Source organism: Podarcis muralis, chromosome 8 (genome assembly GCF_964188315.1).
Source record: "Podarcis muralis chromosome 8, rPodMur119.hap1.1, whole genome shotgun sequence".
NCBI classification, from domain to species: Eukaryota; Metazoa; Chordata; class Lepidosauria; order Squamata; family Lacertidae; genus Podarcis; species Podarcis muralis.
This window is the reverse complement of record NC_135662.1, coordinates 73,350,261-73,369,226: the sequence shown is the minus strand read 5'-3', so window position 1 is coordinate 73,369,226 and position 18,966 is coordinate 73,350,261. Positions and strand designations below refer to the sequence as shown.

General features: G+C 42.8%; 1 protein-coding gene across 2 annotated transcripts in view; it reads right to left on the bottom strand.

Moving 5' to 3' along the window:
• CDH12 (cadherin 12) overlaps positions 1-18,966 on the bottom strand; it is a 688,633-nt gene that overhangs the window by 166,184 nt on the left and 503,483 nt on the right. For both annotated transcript variants that reach the window (XM_077933347.1, XM_077933348.1), the window contains one exon: positions 4,698-5,122. In XM_077933347.1, the coding sequence (XP_077789473.1) occupies positions 4,698-4,928 (231 nt within the window). In that variant the 5' untranslated portion in view covers positions 4,929-5,122. The remainder of the gene's footprint in view (positions 1-4,697; positions 5,123-18,966) is intronic.

Here is an 18,966-nt window from a genome sequence, read left to right as displayed (position 1 = left end):
TTTAAATGTGATCATATCACATTTGAAGTAGAGGAATAAGAATTTAAGAATCCACCCCATGGACCAAACTAAAGATTCATGTAATATCTACAGCATGCTAAGACTTCAGCTAAGAACAAAGCTCTATTATAACAAATGTACAGCTTCAGCTGAGCCTTTTTGTTGTTGTTTAGTCGTTTAGTCATGTCCGACTCTTTGTGACCCCATGGACCAGAGCACGCCAGGCACTCCTGTCTTCCACTGCCCCCTGCAGTTTGGTCAAACTCATGCTGGTAGCTTCGAGAACACTGTCCAACTATCTCGTTCTCTGTCGTCCCCTTCTCCTTGTGCCCTCCATCTTTCCCAACATCAGGGTCTTTTCCAGGGAGTCTTCTCTTCTCATGAGGTGGCCAAAGTACTGGAGCCTCAGCTTCACAATCTGTCCTTCCAGTGAGCACTCAGGGTTGATTTCCTTCAGAATGGATAGGTATGATCTTCTTGCAGTCCATTGGACTCTCAAGAGTCTCCTCCAGCACCATAATTCAAAAGTATCAATTCTTCGGCAATCAGCCTTCTACCTCTCCCCATATCACAGTGCTTTAAAATGCTTACACCCACATGGAGCCCATGAGCTCAAACCACTATAAATAATTCCAGGTTAGAAGATTCCATGGCATCAAACTAGACATTATGGTGGGCATAGGATTACAGTTGTACATTGGTTCTTGAACGTAATCCATTCCGAAGCACGTTCAACTTCCGAAACATTTGAAAACCCAGGTGCGGCTTCTGATTGGCTGCAGGAGCTTCCTGCACTCAAGCGGAAGCCGTGCTAGATGTCCGGCTTCCCAAAAACATTCAAAAACTGGAACACTTACTTCCAGGTTTTCGGTGTTCGGGAGCCAAAATGTACGAGTACCAAGGCGTTCGAGAATCAAGGTACGAATGTACTGCCACACCCATGCAGAACTTCTCTGAGGCCCAGGGTGGGAGCCCCTGGTCGACAGGGAGGCACAGGGACTTCTTGGCGGGCCCCTGGTAGGGCTTAGCCCTTTGAGGCCCTGGGTAAATGTACTTGGCTGACCCCACTGACTCACTGCACAGGTCTGGGTACTGCTGAAAACAGCACCCCAGGTCATGTTCTCTCCTTTGTCCTTGCATAATGTATTTTCACTTTGCCTGCAATGCAGCATCCTTAAAATGTATGCTTCAATTGCTATGTCACACCGGAGGCAACCAATACGGTAAGGCAGAGGCCAGTGGAATGGAGCAGGGCCATGGAAATGCATGGCGTGACAATGACTTGTCATGAGCTAAATGAAGCTACATGTAACAAGAAGTGAGGGGAGAATGTGACGTGGGTCTGTCAGTTTTGATGGCAGCCTCGCATTGACTGCAATGTATGGTTTGGCCTTTATTCTCTTTCCTTGGTTGTCTCGAGCACGAACTGTCAGCCATGGGGGGCAAGGGCAATATTCCTCAAGGAGTATATTATTATATTCCTTAGAGTTCTTATACATTGCACATGGCGTTGTACTGTATGGGCATCTGCAGGATACCCAATAATGTAGTTTTAAGGGTATAATTAGGGATAGAAATATCTGTCAATTTCTGTTTCCTTCTGTTTCTGTTTTCCAGCCTTAAAATTGGTTTGCCCCATTTCTGCATGTTTTGATTTTTTTTAAAAAAGGCTGCATGAACATTGATTTGATTTTTTTATGCACATGTCTCCTAATATGCAAACATTTGCCAATAAAACACATTTTTGCAAGTAATTTTACCTTAACAGAATGTCTATTTTTGTACATGTACAAAAAAATTGTGCTGTACACACATTTGCATGCACTTTTCTCTGATATAAACGTTTTGTATGCATTCTTTGGTTGGGGAACTGCATCACAAACTTTAGAGAAGTGTGAATGTGGAAGGGTTTGTGTATTGGTTTGGTTCAAGTATTGCTCTGTGAAATGCAGATTTGGTAGTTTTGAACTAAAATGCAAACTGAATGAATTAGGTCTTACTATAATTAGTGAAAGTCACACTAAAATATGGAGTTTACCTAACTGAGGAAGAATCTATCATCAAATGATGAAGTATCTGCTATAGGGTGATCACATTGCCTCATCCACCACTACCTGCTCAGACTCATGTCAATTCTTGAATTGTGAGGGATGAAATGTCCCTCTCAAGATCTAGCTTTGGGGATCTTTGCATCTCTGACATATTGCTTTCTTTCTCCTTCACCGAAAGCCAAGTCAGTTCTCTCTGTGTGAGTACGCATGCAAATGATAAGAATGACAGGCAGGGAATATGACACTGGAAACTGTCTCTGAATTCTAGCATACCATTCAGTTACACGGATACTTTTGATGAAATATACAAAATGGGAGTTACAGTGAAGCTTATTCTGCTCATATGAAACTACCATTTTGCTTCCTAAGATTCACACAAACACACACAATAGCTCTCACAAATATGTATAAGAAATTACCGGTATTTCCAAAGCAGAAATGCAATCACAGCTAGCTCTCTTTCCTCATTCACACATGCTTCTTAAATAAGCAGAAACCATACAAAAGGATCCACCATGTCAGATTAACCTTTCAAGGTCACTCAGCACAACAGAAAAGTTGCGAGGAAGGTAAGGGGTCAGAAGACACAGTGAATGTAATAATATCTCCTATAACAAAGCCTTTAGAGTTATAGAAACAGAGGCTTTTATTTTTCTTCCAGTAAATAATTTTGAATTGCTTTACAAAGCTATAGAAGCTAGACTGAAGACAAAGAATAGTTTGAATACATTTTGAGGCTGAAGCGAAGCAGGTCTGGACTGGGTCAGTGTCTGAATGGGAGAGCCTAGGAACCAAGTGTACGCTGCCTTGGGTTCAATGCCGGAAGAAAGATGGCATGTAAGTTTAAGGGGGAAATACATTACAATACTTTAAAAGATAGCTGAAATTGTCAAAATGGAGGCACCCTCTCCTTTCAACAACTGCCCCATCATGTGGATCATTATGAGACCCTTAAACTGAGATTGAAGCAGCTCAATATGGATGTAGACCAATGTCAATGTATTACTGCTTTCTGGGGACGCGGGTGGCGCTGTGGTCTAAACCACTGAGCCTCTTGGGGTTGCCGATCGGAAGGTCAGCAGTTCAAATCCCCATGACAGGGTGAGCTCCCGTTGCTCTGTTCCAGCTTCTGCCAACCTAGGAGTTCAAAAGCATGCCCGTGTAAGTAGATAAATAGGTGGTGGGAACATAATTGACATTTCCGTGCACTCTGGTTTCTGTCACAGTGTCCCGTTGCGCCAGAAGCAGTTCAGTCATATCTGTGGACAAACGCCGGCTCCCTTGGCCTGAAAGCGAGATGAGCGCAGCAACCCCATAGTCACCTTTGACTGGAACTGTTGGGGGGGGCGGGTTCCTTTTTATTACTGCTTTCTATTGGATCTTTGATTCTACAATCATTACTGCTTTTCACTATCACCTAATCTAGACCCAAGAATTGCTGTACCACTTCCAAACTGTGCCAAGTTGGTTCTCCTGACACAAAGTGCCATACATTATTTATCCAGAAAGATGCATCAGTACATTGAGGGAGGCATCCCGAGTCTTTAAAATGGGCATGTGAAAAGTACTCTTGACAAGCAAACGTAATAATCAAAGTCTAATAGACTTGCTATTTGTGCAAACAGGAGTCATTGGGGGTGGGGTGGGAACCACAGCAATTTAAACTCAGCATATAGAAGAATAAATACGACCATGAATTTGCCACACAAGGAAGTTCCAAGACATTTCTGAAAATTAAACATTCACTCAGAGGCTTTGTTGTATGAATTGGCAAAGCAAATTCTGAAGCTTATCTAAACATGTTAAGGCTGAAATCCAAATTGCTTTTGCTAGGGCGGTGGTAGATTGGGCAGAGGATGTCCTCTGCTCAGTCCTGCCTGCCTCCACCAGTGTGGAACACCCGATTCTACCTGGTTGGAAATGCTGTGGTCACTCATGAATGGCAGCCTGCAGAAAACCATGAAATGGGAGATTCTTGAGGGATGGAGGGACAGAGCTGGCCAGGAATTCAATAGACCCTTTGCCAGGTCCACGGTCATCACATGGTGGTTTCAGACACAATCCAGAGACGATATTCACATCAGCAAAATGATTTGCCTGCCCCGTGTGGGTGTGCAGTGGCCCTGCTATTTAGGACTAGTTTTTACTTAGTCTAAAACAAAACCAAAAACACCTCATTCTGGTGACCTATCCTTCAAAGATTGCTTACTATATCCTCTGCAACTGTTGATAGCTTCCTTTTTAAGTCACAGAAAACCAATGTCAACAATTCTGTATAAAAAACACGACATCCAAAAACATGATTTCATAGAAGTTAGACTACAATACACAGTGGTACCTTGGTTCTCAAACATAATCTGTTCGAGGAGTCTGTTCAACCCCTGAAACCATTCGAAAACCAAGGCACGGCTTCCGATTGGCTGCAGGAGCTTCCTGCACTCAATCGGAAGCTGCAGAAGCCACACTGGATGTTCAACTTCTGTAGAATTTGAAAGATTTAAGCTGCAATCCTATAGTTACCTGGGAGCAGGTCCCATTGAACTCACTGGGGCTCACTTCTGAGTATAGGATTGTAATGTTAAAACACATGTACTTCTTTCATACAACATTTAGTCCACTGAGCTTTTTAGAAGACTAAACATTTACCTTTCCCACGTACTGGGGTTCGGAGCCCATGTATTCTTCCAACACAAAGAACTGATTCCACACCCAGCCTCGCTTGACCCGCACGGCGGGTGTCCTCCTCTCTGGTGCTGTGACAACATTTCCCCTCAGCTCACCTTCTAAAGTCTGTTGCGGTTGTGGATGAAGTGGCTTTAAGAGACCTCCATCGAATAGGACCCAGAGAACCAGGGATAAGCAGTTCCTTGTAAGCATTGGCGATGGTTTCCCTACAGCAAGCAATTAAAAACTCCAACGGTGAATGTCGAGCTGAAGAATCCAGGTTTAAGGCTGTCCGTGGGCCTCCACCACTTGGCTCCCGAGGTTTTTTTTATTGCCGAAATGCTAATGCAGACATTAATCCTTCTGGTGACAAGGTTTCTGCCGCATTAAATTCCATCTAAAGAGACCTATAAAAGAGATTTACATGGCAACATGAAATTATATAAAATTACACTGACGTATTCATCCAAACTCTTAAGCACACCTAGTTAGTTTCTAAAGACAGGGAGCGAGAGACAAACACGTTGTGGAGGTTGATATCCTTTTGGTGTTTCAGACTGTAGCATCCCGTTACAACAGAACACTGCGTGGGGACAAGAGGAATGCTTCATTCTGCTTCTGCTTTGTATTATTTTAGTGTCTGTCTGAAGAGAAGCACGCAGCCCGCCCTTTATGGCCCAGTTATAAAATAAAGCCGTTACACACCAGTGAATTCAGATATTATTTACTCAGGATTCATTCGGGGGAAAGCAGAAGGGGGAGCACTGAGAGAAAGAGTAAACCTATCAGTAGGTATGGTAGTGTTGCTACCTACATCACAGTGTCTGTGTGTACACACACACACACACACACACACACATTTATTAAAGATTTATTAAATCTGCTTTCTGCAGATTTTTTAAAAAGTAGTCAGGAGACAGAACTTTGGAGGAAGAGGAGGAAATGCAGGTATCACTCTTGTGAATGGAAAGGGCTGTGGAGGAGTTGAAGGAAATGAGCAAAGTGGGTAGAGAAATGGAGAGAGTCAGAGAGGAAAGCTGTTATGAGAAGAAGTAGGTGTACAAAGGGATGCGGGTGGCACTGTGAGTTAAACTACTGAGCCTAGGACTTGCCAATCAGAAGGTCAACGGTTCGAATCCCCGCGACGGGATGAGCTCCCGTTGCTTGGTCCCTGCTCCTGCCAACCTAGCCGTTCGAAAGCACGTCAAAAGGCAAGTAGATAAATAGGTACCACTCCAGTGGGAAGGTAAACGGCGTTTCCGTGCGCTGCTCTGGTTCGCCAGAAGCAGCTTAGTCATGCTGGCCATATGACCCAGAAGCTGTACACCGGCTCCCTCGGCCAATAAAGCCAGATGAGCGTCGCAACCCCAGAGTCGGTCACGACTGGACCTAATGGTCAGGGGTCCCTTTACCTAGGTGTACAAAGACCTGAGAGGAAGGATGTCTGAGGAGGTGGGAAAAAGGCAGGAGAAAAGGCAGGAAAATAGGAGAAGAAATTTCAGGAGATGGATAAAAGGTAAAGGTAAGGTAAAGGACCCCTAGACAGTTAAGTCTAGTCAAAAGCGACAATGGGGTTTGTGACACTCATCTCACTTCAGGCTGAGAGAGTAGGCATTTGTCCACAGACAGCTTTCCGGGTCATGTGGCCAGCATGACTAAACCACTACTGGCACACAGAGTGCCTTGATGAGTGCCAGAGCACATGGAAACGCCGTTTACCTTCCCACCGCAGCAATACCTATTTATCTATGTGCACTGGTGTGCTTTCTAACTGCTAGGTTGGCAGAAGCTGGGACAGAACAAAATGATGGATAGAAAAGTACTTTAAAGGGGAAATTGGGGTGGAAAGTGTGTGTGTGTGTGTGTGTGTGTGTGTGTGTGTGTGTGTTCTAAACCTCTTAGAGCCTCTGGATTAGCAAATACTGCCTAAAATGGGGAGGCTGTATCACAATACTGAATTTGAAACTCCTTGTCGCAAGGGAAATGCTGTGGCAAAGAAGTTAGCAATTTTCAAAGATGAATTAGGTATCAGTGGAAAGTGAAGTCCGCAATTGCCAACTGATTATGCCAAATTCTGCCTTCAACTGACACCATTTGTGACTGAATCTCTCTCTCTGCACCATCATTCTGTGTAGTAGTCAACCACCTCAAGCGTGTCTCAGGGGCAGAAGGTTTGAGAATCCCTGTTGCAGAACACAAATCATTAGCTCAACTAGTTATAAGTAGCTATAAATAATTCTGTAAATCAAGCATACCTGCTGGGTTCAGAAAGATAATCACACAATTTCTACACTTTCTGAAGTTTAGTGAGTTATCACACATTATAATTTTAGAGCACAATCCAATGAGAAGTTCTTATACAAGTTAAATTGCAAAGAATGGAAGCTGTCCCATTCAATATCGTGATGGATTGAACCTGAACCATTCACTGACTAATGTAATGAGTAACACATGACATGCAAAATAGCTATATAAAAAGTGTTTTCCAACTGCATTCTATAATTAGAGATGTTTTTTGTGCACATTTATGAATCCCTCTGAATAATTGTAGCTATTTATTAGCTTGATAACATTAAAAGGATGTAATTAAGTATTTCCACTATTAAGGACAAATAGAAGAGATTTCACTTAATTTAGGGCTTGAATTAATGAGCACAGCGACACAGAAGCTTTTAGTTCATTTTGGGTGGAACAAATGGCAGATAAGCAACAGGCGGTTTGTTGATGGTACTATTACTAGTAGTAATAATAAAAGCACAAGGCATACATAGCTAAGTAGAGGCATTTCCCAAAGATTCCTACATTAGAAAGACAAGTTACAAAGGGGAAAGGAATTAGAATTTGCAAGGAGGAGATAGCATCCATCTGAGTAAAGACCAAAGAGATTAAACTAGTTGTACAACTTCACAAGCATTAGCAGATAGCGTGATGGGGGAGCATCACTCACCTGTCCTCCAATCAGTCATATTGTTGCTGCTTACTGGGACGTAAAGGGGCAGGGCAGGCTGTTAAAATGACAAGTTGAATGTGCATGAAATGCTGTGTCTGAATGCACTGTATTTAAAATGTTGTAATGGGGAATTTGTCTTCGGCAAAGAGGTTGCACTCTAGCAAATGCGTCAGAGAAGGCTGGTTATTTTTCCTTTAAGGTGAGATAAGCTACCTGATGACTAATCTCTGGGAACTGGAGCCGCAAAGCTCTCACAGCAGGAAGCTGAAAAGTGAGAAGCCTGTGTGTGCTTGTTGGAGACAGATAGTAGCAGCAGTTGCAGAGACATTCTGCCATGATGAACAAAGCTCAGTATCTCCCTTTGGGAAAGTTTACTGAACTGCATAAAGGACAAAACCTCACTGCTTGCTAGGAGTAGGTTACTTTATTTTGTAACATTTATCTTATTGCAACTGGTATTCAAGACTGTTCCACAGTAAAGTATTGAAGTGCATTCTTATGGTGGAGATCAGGGGCACCATCTGGGGGGAGCGAAAGGGGCCATATTCTCAAAAAATTCTGCAGCAATCCTCAAAACCCAGGATGAAGACACTTGGCCCTGGCACGTCCCTTTGAGGGTCACCAGAGCGCCTCCCTGGAAGGCGTGTTGGCGATCTCCGACAGGGACACACAGGAAATAGAAATACGTCATTTCCTGCTGCAAAGTCATCCTCAAAACAAAGCATTTCACTGTCTCCCCTCCACCATAACAGTAACTGGAACCAGTTTAGGAAAAAGTAAAGTAAAAGAAATGAAGTTTTGGAAAAAGGAAAGGATTATAATGCTAAATACATAGGGAAGTGGGAGGATAAACTTTTTTCTTATCCCATTTTCCTCCCCAAATGACCTGTAGGAGATCAGTGGAGCACTGAAGAGTGCAGCCTTGCCAAAGTTAATTTCACCTTGGTATATGATGAATCATGCCTAAAACTAGATTTGCCAAGGGCTCTTTCCACATGCAGCTGCTGTGGTATGGATGCCACTGCCTTGTGGCCTGACCCCACACTGTTGGGCAGTGTGTATGTGACTGTCTTTACTCTGCATACCTTTAAACTTAGGATGGTCATGTGTTCTACTTTACAGAGGACAGGCCTCTATTTGAGTGTGTCCTCTGTTTGTGGGCTGTTGAAGTCTGATTTTAAGATAAGAAACTAGAAGGAATAAAGAGTGAGAACATTGAAGTTTCCCATCAACAGTTAGTAGCACCTGATCAGCAGACTGAGCAAGCAGACACACCACTCTCCATCTAACCCTGTGGTGCCCAACGTGGGGCACGCACCCCACAGGGGGGCAATTTGATTTTCAAGGGGGGCAATTTGAGAATGAGTTATTAACAGTTAATGGCCTTTTAGGCTTCCTCCACATGAATAGGAGTTCACTTTTTGAATAATAAGAATTGTATGTCACCGGGGGTGGGGGTGGGGGTGGCAATCAGGGTTTTAGAGATGCTTAGGTGGGGCATGGGCAGGGACGCGGGTGGCGCTGTGTGTTAAAGCCTCAGCGCCTAGGACTTGCCGACCAAAAGGTCGGCAATTCGAATCCCCGCGGCGGGGTGCGCTCCCGTCGCTCGGTCCCAGCGCCTGCCAACCTAGCAGTTCGAAAGCACCCTCGGGTGCAAGTAGATAAATAGGGACCGCTTACTAGCGGGAAGGTAAACGGCGTTCTGTGTGCTGCGCTGGCTCGCCAGATGCAGCTTGTCACGCTAGCCACGTGACCCGGAAGTGTCTCCGGACAGCGCTGGCTCCCGGCCTATAGAGTGAGATGAGCGCACAACCCTAGAGTCTGGCAAGACTGGCCCGTACGGGCAGGGGTACCTTTACCTTTACCTAGGTGGGGCATGGCCCAAAAAGTTGGGAAGCACTAATCTAACACAATATGATGAGATGTAATGATTTCTAAATATGCACCAATACACATAAATTATCAAATGCATTTTTATTTTGTTCACTTCATCTGATGCAATTTCTCTGCTCTGACATTGTATCTGCCCCACCAACCCCCATTCATTTTTTTCTGTTTTGCAGATGAGTAAAATGGTAAATCACACTGGGCCCATTATTTCGGATGCTGTTAAAATGAGAGTCTCTCCCATTTTTCTTATGTGTGGGGGGAGGGGGACACCCAATGTTCACAAGTCAAGAAGCGTACAATAAAGTCTTTGAAATTATTATTTTCTCCTAAGATCAAATATTTGCAGAGCTACTCTTTTTATTATATTGTTCTTATAAGTAACTATTATACTAATATTAGTTACTTGTAGGCTGATTTCTTTTATCATTACGGATATATAATTAAAGATTCTGGAAAATCTAAGTTCTGAGAAGAGAAGAAACATAATCTATGGTTATTTCCACCCTGAGACAGGAGAAAGGTTTGTACCGACACCCACACTAAAAATAAAAGTTCAGTTCAGTTCCCCTTCCACTAAAACTGGTTTGTTTCAAGATCTTAAAGGGCAACTAGATATATATGCAAAGTAAGTGTGTGTGTGTGTGTGTGTGTGTGTGTGTGTGTGTGTGTGTGAGAGAGAGAGAGAGAGAGAGATTAATAAAACGAGAGATTAAAGGGCAGTGAAAATATGTTTAAGTTAAAATGCCTGACTGATCCTTGTGTTCAGAAAGGATTAATGTGTGGTATTTGAAGCGGAGAAGAAAGTACAGACATCTACTCCATAAAGTTTGCATTTCACATGAAGACTTTCTTAGCAATTTTTACAAGGCCTTTCTTCCACCACTGGACTCTTTCCTGGGTCGTGCTTAGGACAATCCATGAATAATACACAAACACATCCCAGCTTGTTATTGGGTTGTCTGCCATTAATGGCAGGCATGTAAGCGAAGCACCCATTATATTTTGGCCTGGTAAAAGTGCTTGGGTTTAGTACATGTGAAATGCATTTCTTTTAACCACTTTATTTATTTAAAAGATCAGAGGGCTTCCATGCTCCTTCCTTTTTAATGCACACATACACTATACGGTATTACAATCAGACCAGGCTCATCAATAATGTAATTTCCAGGTCCGGCAGATTAAGAAGCAACAGCCTTCAGCTCTGCGGCTGCTGCTACCTGCCTAATTTGGATGGCAAAATGTCAACAACAAATACAGCCTGCTGTTCCACAACCCTACCTTCCTGTATTTAGATTACAGTGGGAAATAATTATTTAGGGTGGTGGGGTCTTCAGAACAACACTTTATGATTCCATGGTCACCCCTAAACCATTTGCTGCTCAATTCAGCAGCAGCTCCCAGGGAGGTTCTATTCAATGCAGAATGCTTCTCTGTAAATCTCAGCCTCAGGCCATTTCTGTCAGTCAGGGGAGATTTTAAGGTATCATACAGGGAACCAAAAGTAACGTAAAGAGATTGACAGGCTCAGAAGGACACCCCCACCCCTCTGAGGCTGGAAGATGGCATTCAAGCACAAATATGAACCATTTGTAATCCATTCTCCATTGTGCGTGTTCTCTGTGTAGGGAGAAAAGAATGGCTTTTCTTAAGCATGAAGCTTAAGGTATTGTGACATAGCTCACACAACCTTTCTTCCCATAAGCTTCAGGCCTTGTTTATCTGTGCAAATGGCAGATACCAGTACAAAATTGCTACTGGACTTCAGATTGCAAGAGTTGCATCAAATGGACGGATGCTTCCCCACAAGGGGGTGGTGGTGGTGGTAGGAATTCCTGCACATGCAGAGCTATGATCTCATAAGGTTACAGAAAGAGCCCTGCTAGACCAGACCAGAGATTTATTTGACTGGATGAATCCCAAAGTGGTATTAAGATTGCCGGAAGCAATATCAACCACCTCAGATATGCAGATGACACAACTTTGATGGCAGAAAGTAAGGAGGAATTAAAGAACCTTTTAATGAGGGTGAAAGAGGAGAGCACAAAATATGGCCTGAAGCTCAACATAAAAAAAAAAAAAAACTAAAATCATGGCCACTGGTCCCATCACCTCCTGGCAAACAGAAGGGGACGAATTGGAAGCAGTGACAGATTTTACCTTATTGGGCTCCATGATCACCGCAGATGGTGACAGCAGTCACAAAATTAAAAGACGCCTGCTTCTTGGGAGAAAAGTGATGATCAACCTAGACAGCATCTCAAAAAGCAGAGACATTACCTTGTTGACAAAGATCTGTATAGTTAAAGCTATGGTTTCCCCAGTAGTGATGTATGGAAGTGAGAGCTGGACCACAAAGAAGGCTGATCGCCAGAGAATTGATGCTTTTGAATTGTGGTGCTGGAGAAGACTCTTGAGAGTCCCATGGACTGCAAGAAGATCAAACCTATCCATTCTTCAGGAAATCAGCCCTGAGTGCTCATTGGAAGGACAGATCCTGAAGCTGAGGCTCCAATACTTTGGCCACCTCATAAGAAGAGAAGACTCCCTGGAAAAGACCCTGATGTTGGGAAAGATGGAGGGCACAAGGAGAAGGGGACCAACATGAATTTGATGAAACTCCGGGAGGTAATGGAAGACAGGAGTACCTGGCGTGCTCTGGTCCATGGGGTCACAAAGAGTCAGACATGACTAATCAACTAAACAACAACAAACATCCCATGTCCCAGAGTGGACAACCAGATGCTATGGGAATCTCATAAGCAGGACATGAGGCATAGTGTCTAGCAATGTTGCTCCTCAACAACTGATATTCAGAAGCATGACTCCTTTGATTCTGGAGTCAGGATATAGCCATTGTGATTAGTAACCTCCATTGTTCTGCCCAACTGGTGACCATCAACACATCATTGTGGAAGCAAACCCCATAGATTAGGTATGGTCCGGGTGAAGAAGAACTTCCCTTTCTCTGTTCTGAATCATCTATCATTCAGCTTCATTGGACAACCCCAGATGATAGTACCATGAAAAGGGGAGAAAAGTTCCTTTCTATTCATTTTCTTTACACCATGCATAATTCCTAAATTCTATCTATGAAAAATATCTACATGAAATATACCCATACAGACATCTACAAATGTACATTTTCCCTTATTTGTTTATTAAATAGAGAACACATACTCCAACATGTTGCAAAACAGAAACATTTGTACATTATCTACTCTTTGTGTAGACCAGGTCTCAGGACCCTTTAATAAAATGTTGATATCAGCATCATGTGCGGGGGAGGGGGGGCACCAGCTTGAATAAAATATTTGGGGGCCCATATAAGCCTCACCCCAATCTGAGCAATGGAGGTACCTAGTGCTGGTGAAACCATTTATTCCCCACTTTTTATCCCATGAATTGTGATGCAGTGGATCCCACATATATTTGCAATGTATTCATAGGGCAATCCTCTATTTGAAGGTGTCCTGCATCTGAAGGTCTATCCTGTTCATGTTCAAGGAAGGAGAAGAGAGGCACTAAAGTTGCTCATCAACAGTCCACATCAGGGCTGCAGATTGAACAGGTGCAAAGGCCACATCAACCCTAAAGGTGAGATATATTGAGTTTCTATGTAAATCTTCTAAATTTCTATCTTTGGTTGATGCATTTCTGAGGGGTGGGGGAGACAATGCCTAAGGTTATGTAGAAGAGCCCATTAGGCTGCTCAACTCAACAGACAAGAAGAAGAAGAAGAAGAAGGAGGAAGAGGAGGAGGAGGAGGAGGAGGAGGCGGCGGCGGAGGAGGAGGAGGGAGGAGGAGTAGTTTGGATTTGATATCCTGCTTTATCACTACCCTAAGGAGTCTCAAAGCGGCTAACATTCTCCTTTCCCTTCCTCCCCCACAACAAACACTCTGTGAGGTGAGTGGGGCTGAGAGACTTCAGAGAAGTGTGACTAGCCCAAGGTCACCCAGCAGCTGCATGTGGAGGAGCGGAGACGCGAACCTGGTTCCCCAGATTACGAAACTACCGCTCTTAACCACTACACCACACTGGCTCTCTATTCAAACTCCTATGAGTCATGGCTGGTGAGTGTTTCAGAATGAGTTCCAAGGCTCCAATACCATTTCTATGGAAAACACTGAGCTGATGTAAAGCCTCAAGACTACACTATCTGCTCTAAAAATATTACCTTGGCAAAGTAAAATGGGCAGACAACAGAGCTACTCCTGCAGCTGCACAAAACCTGAAGAATTCTGCTGAGACAAAAATGTAACATGAACAATACAACCTCACTGATAACAGAGGAGTTATAAAACACAGCATAAATTGCAGAGGAGATATGGGGGGGGGGGGGCATTTCAGCATATCCTGAAATATTGCAACTATAGAGCTCCTGCAACATGCACAATATTTCAAACTCTGGTATTAGGTGGGAAATCTAATATGTTATGGTCCCACATTCCAAAGCACACACCACCCCAGAAAAAAACAACAACACATTTCCTCTTCTTGTGGAGGTTGTAGCAAATTCACTTACCACCACCAAAGCAAGGTGGGGCAGAGAAGAGCACTGTAAGCAAATCGAGGACAGTGCCCACTTTTTGCATACTTTTCGTGATCGCAATGCTCATCCAGCTCCCCATGCAAAACTTTGAGAATGCCAAACACCCAAGCTATCATGCCAGTTTGTGTGAACTGTGATATTCTGATTCACTCAAAATATCTGAAGGAAGCCACAGCTGTCACTTAAGCTTGTCTTTTAAACTTCTTGTAGCAGGTGCTTCTTTTTGTGCTAGTGAAAGTGGTCAAGTTGTTCTAGGACAGCTCCACTCAACTTTTTTTCCCCAATGTCAAAGGAACAGTGGGGTCTTATTTCAAGAATACAAACTTTTTGAAGGAAATCTGTATCATTTTGCCAATGATCTAGAGGATTCCTTTAAAAACAAACAAACTGCAAACATTCTCTGTATATATGTGAAATTTATCAATGTCAAAGTCTGATGATAGACTTCCATGAAACCACCTTTCATCTAGCTTACTCAGGAGTGATGTCATGTGATGGAATATAACCCAAAGAAAAACTTGTCCAGAATTCTAATTGACAATGACTGTAAGATTTCAGATTGTGACTGAAATGTGCCTTTCAATGTACAATTGCTCAAAGCTGCTGTAATGAATGTGAGTCTGTTTTAAGCTTGCTATCAATCTTGCTAATTTGAGCTATACTGTGACTCATTAATAGCTTATCAGACTGCTATGTACTGGAATGAAATAGCATGCAAATCAACTCAAAAGCTTACACTTAAAGGTTTAACATCTAACTGGCAAAATGCCGGCCATGCTTACAGGAAAAGCCAAGTCAGGGTCTAGGTATTGCATGCTTGTGAAACATGGACCACTTATAAATGCTATCTCCAGCTCCTCGAAAGATTCCATCAACAATGTCTCCAAAAAGTTTAACACATTGCTAGGGAAGACAGGCAAACTAATGCCAGTTTACTGGAAGAAGCAAAGATCACCAGTATCGAAGCAATGATTCTTCAACATCAACTTCGCTGGACTGGTCATGTTGCGCGGATGCCTGATTATTGTCTTCCAAAGCAATTACAGTGGTACCTCGAGTTACAAACACCTCAGGTTACAAATGATTCAGGTTACAAACTCCACTAACCTGAAGAGTTACCTCAAGCTGAGAACTTTGCCTCAGGATGAGAATGGAAATCATGTGCCGGCAGCGCAGCAGCAACAAGTGGCCCCATTAGCAAAAGCACGCCTCTAGTTAAGAACAGTTTCAGCTTAAGAAAGACCTCCAGAACGAATTAAGTTCGTAACTAGAGGTACCACTGTACTCTATTCTGAATTTAAAAATGGAAAGTGTAATCCCGGTGGTCAACAAAAGAGGTTTAAAGACTTTCTCAAGGCAAATCTAAAAAAAAAAAAAAAAAAGTAGTATAAACACTGACAACTGGGAAACACTGGCCTGTGAGCGCTCCAATTGGAGAACAGCTTTTTACCAAAGGTGTCATGGGCTTTGAAGATGCTTGACCTCAGGATGAAAGGGAAAAATGTGCTAAGAGGAAGGCACCCTCACCGTGATCAACTCCTGCCCAGAAACCTATGTCCCCACTATGGAAGGATGTATGGATCCAGAATTGGCCTCCATAGTCACTTATGGACCTACTGTTAAAACCATGTTTATGGAAGACAATATTGCTTGGCTACGAGTGATCACCAAAGATTGCAAGGATACCGGGTGGCTGCAATGCAAATCTATGTCACCAGATACAGTCAATTGCTTCTGACATATGACTATTTCCAGGGACCTTTCTCTAAGGATGGGCAAACATGTCAATTTCAGTTTCTCTCTGTTTATCCCCTTTTTAATCTTAAGTTCAGTTCTCCACATTTCCAGAACAGTTTGCAGGGGTTTTTTTAAAGCCCTCATGAAACTTCATCAGCGTGTTAGTGCAAAAATTCTCCAACAGAGTGATTGAAATGGGATAAGGACAGACATGAAGGAACAGATAGAGAAGGTGCAGCTCTTGTGGGTCCCATTCAGAGTTTCAGGAGATTGCAGATACAGTTTCCTCCCTATCGTGTCTCAAAATATACCCTTTATTCACAATTAAAATGCAGGCTGGTAATGGGAATATCTGAGTTTCTGCACTTTTGAAAAGAAAAATTCCACCTGCTTTCCCAGAAGACACTGAGAGGAGAATTGTCATGCAGAATACTTAGTTCAAGGATAGAGAACATTTTGTCTATCAATGACCATTGACCCACAGCAGAAAAAGCAAAACCATCAGTGGCCACATGCAAGTATTAATAAATTGAGTTCTAGGTTGTTCATTACATTATCCAAAAACCGTATACACTTCACTTCATTTATGTATTTCTTACATCTATATCCTGCCTTCCCCTCCCAAATGAGCCTAGGACGGTAAAAAACAAAACAAGTGGCAAATAAACAAACAACATTTAAAACATCTCAGCTCCAAATGTTTGTTTAAAGAGGAGGGTGTTCAATAGGTGCCAAAAAGAAAATAGAAACTAATATTCAAGAGGCTAATTCCAAAGGGTAGTTTCTTTCATTGTGTGGAACAGACCTCCTGGTAGGATGGAATCTGTGGGAGACCCAGCACAGAGTATCAACTGGGTATGCTGGTACCAAGCTGTATAAGACTTTATGGAATAATGCCAGCAACTTTAACTTAACTCGGTAGCTCATTTGCATCCAGTGTATTGTAATGTCTAGAAAGTTCAAGATCCATCACAGCTGCTATTATTATCATTATTTGTCACATAGAAATCACAGTCATTAAGAACTAGGGCCACTCACCTGTCCGGGGATCCTTGCTTTTTTGTCAGTAGGGTTAATGGCTGTCACCCTGACCACTTCAGTTGGATGGGCAACCACTTAGTTCCCCATTCCTCACACCAGCCTCATTATTGTCCAGTAGTCATTTCCCTGGTGCCACAGCCAATTCCTCACCCACCCAGAAAGAGTTGCACCTGAGAAGTGCACAAGCAAGGTGCACTGGCAACTGTCTTGTCTGCTCCTAGCTCCCCATCAAATGATGTTCGTAGGTGTACTGCCTCTGTGCTTGTTGCTACCATTAGCTAACATGCCTAAGAGGATTCTCTCTCACAAATTTGTCTAGTTTAAAGCCATTTAAACCAATGTCCCTTTTTGGATCTGGTGCCAGAGACTGTCATACATTAATTATGACTTCTGCAAACATAGAATTACTTTATTATTATTACCCAGAACTGACAGCCAATCAACATCAGTTGACAAACAAAACTTACACAAAAGGGAGGAAAATGTCTCTCTCTATCCCCTTACTTATAAAACTCTTAAGCTGTCCCTTTCTAGTTACACCTCCCCCCCACAAAAAATTTTGCTGATGAAACTGGAAATAATTATCAAAAGCAAATTATCCAGCTACGTGTCTGTCAGTCCCTAGGTATTTTTATTATTATTTATTATTATTATTATTATTAATTTATTTCTAAAACAGAGATAAGACAGCTTTGGTTGGGAAGATGTCACAACAGTGTTAAAATAACTAAATTTTCCCTTCAGAACTTTCCTAGGGGAGTTCTCCAGGCTTACCCACTATATAACTCTTCAATGTGTTCTTTCTTTAAAGGAAAAAAAAAGAAAGAAAGAAATTACACTAACTCCCTAAGTAAGAGAAGACAGGATTTTTGCTTGACCTACATGATTAGGAACCCTCAAGCGTCTCTCGTGTGCGCTCTGCACATTTCCCAGACTCATGACTAATGAGTTGAGTAATTTTACAACAGATGCTGAGTTGGCTTCCAGCACTCAGGGGCCTTGGCAGCCCTGAAATGTAGCTGTAACATCTCCTAAAAATTCACGCTGTATCTTGGATAGGAGATGGAAAGCTATTTTAACAAAAGGGTACTTTCATGTAGGGATGGGGCAAGCTTTTAACGCAGGGGTGCTGGAGTAAGCAAGTACTCCTGCTTGATCACAGTGAACAAATTCAAGGTATTCAAATCTGATCAAAGGAGACAACAACCACTACCCTGCCCTGCCAACGACCACTAACCATGATGGCTGTTTTGCATGCCTGTTGCTGGGAATCGCAGGTGCAGAAAGCACTGTTGTGTTTGGGTCTTGCTTGTAGGTTACCCACATCTGGTTGGCCACTATGAGAATAGGATACGAGATTATATGGCCCACTGGCTTGATCCAACAGGCTGTTATCTTAGTTACACTTGCCTCAGAGCATCTTTCCCTGCCAGGGATTATGGAGCTTGTATTATAGTGCAGGGGTCTCTAGATGGTGAGCTTCTGAGATAACAGAACTCTGAGGTCCACCAACTGGAACAATGAGCAAAACAGAGGAGGGAGGATGTATTCTGAGAATGAAAAATAAGTCACTTCCAGGCTGGCTCTTACCCACAAGGCAAGAGTGAACTGGCCACCTCAGGCAGCAGACGGCAACAGTCAGGATGTGGTGGCCAGATATGGAGAGGCAACCTGCTGGTGCCTCCTATGCCAGTTTTCAGCTTCCAGGATGATGCTACCCTATTGTCACTGTCAAAATATGATTTAAGTGTCATTTCAATAAGCTTCAGAGAACAAAATTGCTCAGCCCAGGGCAGAAACTCACTCCTGGTTTTCTCCAGATCATTCTTTGTTTCAGCAACCTAATTTTGATAGGGAGGAAACCTGTTGCTGTTAAGTTAGCAGTTTGAAGACCCCTCCAGATGTTCTTGTTGAGCATTCATTATTGGGGTGGTTAAAAGCAATCACACTTTCAACACCATATGTGTCTAAAAGCGATTCCAGGCTATCATTCAGCTTCCTTTGTAACTGGCACATTGCTTCCAGAAAAGAAAAGAAAAACCCAGTTGCAAATATTATGGAAATGAGTGCTAAACTTCTACT